The sequence below is a fragment of the Vanellus vanellus genome (assembly GCF_965231255.1).
Source record: "Vanellus vanellus genome assembly, chromosome: 2".
In the NCBI taxonomy this organism is placed as follows: domain Eukaryota; kingdom Metazoa; phylum Chordata; class Aves; order Charadriiformes; family Charadriidae; genus Vanellus; species Vanellus vanellus.
In genome coordinates, this window is record NC_138906.1 from 146,881,156 (window position 1) to 146,888,743 (window position 7,588).

Genomic DNA, 7,588 nt, shown 5'->3' on the forward strand with positions numbered 1-7,588 from the left:
GGCTGAAGTATAAGCTCTTTAAGACTATGCAGGTAACATGTGTTTTTAATTTGCTAAGGATATAATTCTCTGCAGTCCCATATAACAGCAAGAAATGTAAACACAGTGGTTGATTAATCAATAAAATGTTTATGATCTTTTTAATGCAAGCTTTACTACTTACTGGTCTTACTGCATCTATATACAATGTACTTTCCTCTGGGTTTTGGAGGTGGTTTTGTGGTCAGTCTTATTTTCATTTGAAAGCATAGTGCACTTTCATATTAGCACATTACAGGTTATAGAGCTGCATATACAATACTATATAGCTTATAGTTTTGTGTCAGGAAGCATTTTGTTTCATTTCTTCCCATGCCATCTTTCCTGCTGCAAATTATGGCTAGGAACAGCTGCCTTACAATTGCAACTGAAGGTCAAGGTGTGCTAAAAATTAGTCCAAAACTGCAGTTTTGTCCTCATGCAATTTATGTACAAATAGCAATATCCCGGGCCTGATTTCTGTCACTCTTAAAATTGAAAGGAATTTTTAAATTATTTTGGCAATGGTATACTACAATTTCTTTGAGGTTTTGTGGAAACAAACCTAATCACTTGCTATCTATTTATAGCATTTGATAGCTTTCTCTATTACTGCAATCATGAAAAAGTACAGAAATACTATTAAACGCCAAAGGAGAAGCTGAACATGAGTAAAAGCGATGCCATCTTGAAATGCTTGCATTTCACATTGCAGCACCCACTAAAATGATAAATACCTCTCCACTCTTGAAAATATATAATAAATGGTATCTTTAAATGTCAAAAGTTAAAATTAGTGTAAAACCCCAATCCTGCATAGAAGTCTGACAGCTTCATGTCCTTGTGTGGAGTTCACCTGGAGTCAGACATGTCTAGTCACAGTAAGTAGCCTGCAGAATCAAGGTTTAATGCAATGTAAGTATGCAGTTGAGAGATGTTCTCATGTACGTATGGTGAATATCTGCTATATATATTATTTATCTCTGCCTGAATTCATGTTGATTTTGTTTATGATAATATATATAAATAAAATATTATCTAGAGGGTCTCAAAAGGAATAGCAATAGTTTAAAATATGCAGTTACAAAGGCATCCAAAATATGGAAGAGGCAAACGTTACCTAAGGTGCTAGATTTAAGGTGTTGTTTTATATGAGGTAACAGACAAGCAGATCCACCTTTCAAATGAGAAGACAACATCGGGGAAATCCTACAATGAGCTAAGAACAAAGGGCAGAAAAGGTAAAGTAAGGAGAAGACTGTTAAACCTGTTATGTTCAACCTTCCAGTTGATTGTTTCCTTCCTTCGTTCTATTTCACTTTCCTTTCCATTTCCATCCTTATTCTCCATGTTTTCCTGCTATTTTTTTTTCCTAATTATTTTCAAACTAAGTATTTTTTTGTCTGAGAAAATTGTAAGAAATTACTCAGTACTCCATATTTACACAGAGGACAAAAATGAGAAACCAGACAACAGTTTCCAAAACCTTTGGTTTTGCTTTACAGTTGCAAGACAAAGTGAATGATCAAGCCTTATAAAGCATACTTACAAACACTTCTTCTGTTATACATGGAGGCTCTGAAATACAAAAATGAAATATCGTACGTTATCCAAGCAATACAATCAAGCTTGTTTAACTACGATTACTGAACAGAAACAAGAAGTAGTGAGGCATGACAACCTTCCTGGATATTCTGAAATAAAATAACTCAGCCTGAGGAAACAAAATAAACTCTAAGAACATGCAGTAATGTTGACCCATGTGTAAAAAGGTTGAGTATCACAAGAATGATTTAAATATAATTAAAGTATTATTTAACTAGATTATTTCACACACATCAGTTAACTTTCTGTCAGCTTTCCTCTGCAAAATTGATTACTAGAAGTTTACTTTTTTTAAAAGAAGGTTTTAAAGAAAATACAGATTTGTATGAGACTCTGGGAGCTTGGAACAGCAAATATTACGAATCATATGATAAAATTCAAAAAAATGCAATCATGGGTGTTCCCAGATAACCAAATCTCACTCATTCTCAGAAAATATTTGGTCTTTTGTGGTGCCATTTGAAGGGACTAGAGTTCTCTCTTCAGATTGATAAATTTTGCTGGGCAAGTTTAAACCTAGCAGTTCAAAATCTCCCTCCTTTGTATCACTGCCTCTATACCCGAGACAATCACCATGGGGTCAGACCCCCTGTCTGACACAGAGTCAGTCCACCACCCTGCATGGAAAGCACTACGTACCAGTGGTAAGCCTCTTCGACTGCATCCTGCGTCTGCACATGTAAGGGCCGGCATCCACACCTGCATGCTTACCACCTCATTTGCAAAGGTGAAATCCTTGACTGCAGACCAGAAATAGAAGCTGCAGAGTTCCCGGGCCTGCCCAGGGCAGTCTGGCTCTGCTGCGTGGCTCACAGCAAGCAGGGTTGCTATGGCACTGAAAACAACACACAGGATGAGCTGAGCAGTAAGCAAATACTTCCACTGCTGATGCAAGGCAGACTCAGATACCAGCCACACCACTGATATGGTGCCAAGAGATGGCTGTGAACTAGCAATTTGAGGATATTTGCAGCAAGAAATGAAATTAAATGTTCTTTTCTCAGCTGGCCTAGGCAGTTCTTAGTCCAATATTATATTCTATGTTCCTACATTGGCAAAACCCTCCAGCCATGTGAGACTTTGCCTTTAAAAAAAAAAGTCTCAAAACATACAACTAATGACCAATGGATTTACATCATCTATCAAATAATTCTGCATCCGTAAGACGACTATGAGGCTTGATCCCAAGTAACAAAGTCAGTCTTATCTATGGTAGAGAACCTCCACTGCAGCTAAGTAAGAAAAGGCAAGGAGCTTCATATTGCTACAGCTGAGATGAAACCTGGGCTGTTTCCTAACATCTCTCCATTGTGACGTATCAGAAACACAACCTGCCTTCCTCCTGCTGCCAGGGCCCATACCTAGCACAAATCCAAAGGCAGCTGCATTTTTGCTCAGTTAGGGAGTTTATAAATAGCATAGGTGGAAAGAGAAAAGACATTAAGAGACATGGAAGAGAGTCTACACCCAGATTGTTATTTTCTTCCTTGGCTCAAGGGAGTACCCCAGGATATAAGAGAAAGTCATATTTCTGGTATGGTCGGCTAAAGCTGTGCACAAAGAAGGAATTCAGGCTCCTATATAGGGTTTTCAGTGGTCTTCATGTGTTCCACAACTGGGATCTGAAAACATTCTACCTAGTATGTATCTGATCCAAGAACTGCTTAAGTTCTTCAGGTACCTTCAGGGCTTTTGGCATGAAAGTTCCCTCAAAGGTTCTACTGCTGCTCATTTCCAGAACAGCACTGATTTCAGTAGCTTGGCATAAAACCCACTGGCATCAGTTGTACAAGTTGTCATGTATGCAAGTTACATGAAGGACTCCTTTGATAAGCCTAACCCATCAGCTTTGCTATGAAGTACCCAAAATGCACCAAGAGCTTCCTATTCCCAGTAAACGCTATCATTTGTGCCCGCTTTCACAGAACGGTTTAGTATCTTCAGTCATGCTCTTCAACTGTGAAAATAAAATTATTTTAATTCATACCTGACTTTGGTGGTATCCATGATCAAGTAAAAACAGAACAAATGCACATGCTCAGGGACTACAGCTTAAAGCTTGGGAATGACTACTGTCAAAAACGAAAAAGCAGCAAATCAACTATCATAGAGGCAGGGAAAATGGCTTAATCTCCTAGAAACACATGGTATTTTGCACCCTCTACTCAAGATGTACATTGCCACTCCTGGCAGTGCCTGCCCAAATACCACAATCACTGCTCTAACTACTAAATGCCAGGACAATGTCTCTTTCGATTATCTTGGTGGAATGCTGTTAGCTGTCTGATTAGCTTTTTAGGGTGAACTGTTTTGTGAGGGTTTTTTTTCACTTAAGGGAAAAACAGTCTTTCCAAAGACTTTCTCATTACCTCAGTTAAAAACACTCATCTAGGTCAAATATTTCCTGTGTATGCATTTCAGTCCTGATTTTATATTGCCAGTTAAATGTTCACCAGCTGATGAAGTTGAGTTATAAAGATTAAGCTCATTTTCCTCCTTTTCCACATTTTTTTCTTTCCACGCTCTTCTCATATTTTCATTCTGATGATTATTTATCTTTGCAGAACTGCAGACCTACAGAATGCTTCATAAATATTGTCAAAGCCATGATCTATGCTAAAAAGCATCTGATCTTGTAGAAAAGATGAATGGGCAGACAGGATGGAGAATAAGTTCTAAAAAAGGTGATACCAGTAAAACTGTAGACAAAGTAAAAAGACTAAAAGTAGGTTTCAAGTTATTAGCATTTTGAGAAAATGGTAATCTAGCAGCAGGCCAGCACAAGAAGATATCTGCGCAAGAAGGCAAATGGGAAGAAAACATAATTTTGTCTTCCTCATCCCTGCTGGCATCTCCCTCCTCTGCTCATTACTGAAAAGCCGTTTGGAGAGGTGAACCTTCAGTCAAGACTTAAATCTGTCATTGTCCCTTTCCTCCACACTTCTCAAATTTATGCGTTCAATCATTTACCAGGGAAAGTGCTTCAAAGTATCAGCCAGGCAAATCAGATCAAAACCGCAGAGACAACTTTGCACTCAAAGAAACAAGTGTATAAGCTATGCCAGCATGCTAGGTGAACAAGACTCCTCCTTCGTGGCTTGCTCAAGTAAAGACAAGATATAAATTGGATTGCTTTATAAAATCCAAATGTGCACTTGTGTTTTTAGGTGCTAACCTGTGTTTGATTCCTGGCAGTCGTCACAGTGAAGTCATTAACATCCCCATAACTAGTCATTCAAAAAGTAGCAAATACTACTTTAAAAAAATGCAAATCAGCATCTAGAGGGATCTCCAAGGGCACCTATGAACTAATTCTCATTAATTTTCCATAGAAACTCCCCAACTCAGATACAGGTGGGCATTTCATCACATGATATCTTTAATACCTAGATATCTTTACAGAAATCCAACTTTACTTAAATGTAACTACTCTTTGTTCTTTGGATGATTGCCACATACATTTTAGCCTTTGCTGCTTTCAGATGAAATCTCAAACTGGAAACAGGTGCTAGGAAACCTATTTAAATATTAACTGCAGAATTGCCAAAATGGGAGTCATATCCTGAGAAGAAAGCACAAATTGATCATCAGATAGCTGGCCCCTAAGTGCCTTAAATTATTCTGTTGGCAAAATGGCAGAAGCTGCCTGTTGTAGTAGTACAGCCTCTGTGTTCTGGTTCTAGTTCTGGTTTACAGCACAGTTTAATGCAATTCTGTGGCTGTCAGAAAAAGTCAATGCGGACACCCAAAAAAAAAAGTTATTGGGAATGAGAGCTCAGAAGAATTCTGAAAGGACAAAAAAAAGAAACCACCATTCCTGAAGATAGTCTAGGTAAAGAGAAAAAAGGAAGTACTTCAAAATAAAATAGGAGGGGCTAAATAGTAAAGGAAGTGATGTGACATAGCTTTGGTCTATCAACATTAAAAACATTTTGCTAGTGGAGGAGACTGTCAGAGGGAATGCAGATCCAAAAATCTTGACCTTTACAAAAGTCTCCATTGGCTTAGTCACTGGAGGATATTCCCAGACTTTTCACTGTCACCAATGGCCCAAGGATTCCTATAACAAACTTATTCTACCAGGACAAGGTAGAGGTGTTTTATCAAGTTTAAAGACTTTAAATAAAGTTTAGTTTCCTTTTGCTTAATATGGGTCTTGGAAAAGATAGAGGCAATACAGAGGCATACCCAGAAAGTGAATCTGATTTTGGAAGGACCATTTAACAATTTGTGATATACATTTGTACTCTTGCTAGCTCGTACATGCCAGCTACCTGTTTCATACCTGAGGTCATCTGATGCCTTCAGAAATTCGTATTTGCATCTTAAGATATAACTGCTAAAACTTCAGGAGAGCATCACACTATCTTTTCTAATTTTGGAAAAGAGCATTAAAACTTAATTGAAAAAACTATTCAGCATGATTGTGGCAGTTTGAAGAAGTGTATTAGAAATAAAGTCATTCTGTGAAGACAATATAAAAATCAGGAAAGAACTGCTAGACCCACAGCTATCAAACCACATACAAGATAAAAAAAAATTGGCATGGCGCCTAAGTTTACAGCAAGGCAGAGTTTATTGCTAGCAGACCTACTACAGTTAACATAGCATAGCTTTCACCTGAAACATAAGATACAGATCAGAAGAAACTATGACAGTTATATCTCACAGAGATTTCACTATCAGGGGGAGTATCAAATTTTGGCACTTTGTACAAGAGATTGCATTGTCACTGTCTATTCTCCACTTTTCATGTAGATAAAATGGAGTCGTGTTTTGTAATACATTTTAGCTACACTAATTTAAGCTTTGCAAGTTTACCATCAGTGCTGACTTTTAGCCGTGCAAGCAAATTTCGTGACAATTGGTTTTCCTGAGGTTATTTATAGCTTGGTGTAAGTCAGGTCAGTTCCTTGATCTAGGCTTAACAGATGGCCCAACACAAGAGGCATATGAAGAAGCTTCAGCAGATAGGAATAACATATGCCAATAATGCCAAACACGTCCTTTAAGATCATCTCCTGGCAGCATGTGACATATACCCAACAAGAAACACAAAATGCATGCAAGTCTTTCCAGTCTTGCTGTTACAGTCAAACAGACATCAACAACAGTCCCAAAACCCAGGATTCCCCAGCTAAGTGCTGTTATCCATGTGAGATATTACTGATGCATTGAGCCTGTGGATAGCAGCAGTGCTGTTTGAGACAGCACATCCCACTGACCACCAGTTCCCACCTTTTTGTGTTATACTGCCATGGCTGCTTGTCTAGCAGTATAATGAAGCAGACTGGGGGACTGATACAGCTAAAAAAAAAAAAAAAAAAAAAAAATCAGGAGGAAAAAATAAAAAGATTTCATGTATTTCAGCTTCCAGAACTCAACAGTATCAACACAATAGGTGTTAGGAATGGTATAAAAATCCATAACTAAGAGATACTCCTTAAGATTTTAATAATGCTTCAGGAAAGCATACAAAATTACAGCCTTCTATTTTGTAGGTATTCTAGTTTCCTACCTATTGCTCTCCTGGACTCCAGAAGTACCTAGTTAAAAAATAAAGAACAAATTAAGTTCCCAAATTCTCACCCAGTCTTCATTTAGCAGACTAAAACTAAAAAAAAAAAAAAAAAGCTGCCATTCTTAGATTGTTTACAATATCTTATGTGGGAATACTTAGCCCCTTCCCAATTTTGAGTTTGAAAAGGTTAATCTTTTCTTGTTCACTAAAGGCATCAGAACATCAATTAAGTACAAACGAAATGTGTACAATAGGAAAACTATCTTATGATCATTTCAAATCACGATAGATTGAGGAAGCACTTGTAGACTATCCATACTTTGCAGAACTATATTGGATTTTATTGCCCAATACATTTTCTGCAGTTGGGAAATAAAGTCCAGACCATGCAGCACCTGAAACTATCAGTTCTCAACTACTTCAACTGCAACACTTCCATGAGAG

The 7,588-nt window shown here is 37.7% G+C and overlaps 1 protein-coding gene across 1 annotated transcript in view; it reads right to left on the reverse strand.

Moving 5' to 3' along the window:
- Positions 1 to 2,287, reverse strand: part of RGS22 (regulator of G protein signaling 22) — a gene marked incomplete at its 5' end in the record, with an annotated part of 64,835 nt that extends 62,548 nt beyond the window's left edge. Inside the window, 2 exons of the mRNA XM_082479324.1 lie at positions 1,568 to 1,596; positions 2,263 to 2,287. Coding sequence (XP_082335450.1) covers positions 1,568 to 1,596; positions 2,263 to 2,287 — 54 coding nt within the window. The remainder of the gene's footprint in view (positions 1 to 1,567; positions 1,597 to 2,262) is intronic.
- Between the last annotated feature and the right edge of the window lie 5,301 nt (positions 2,288 to 7,588).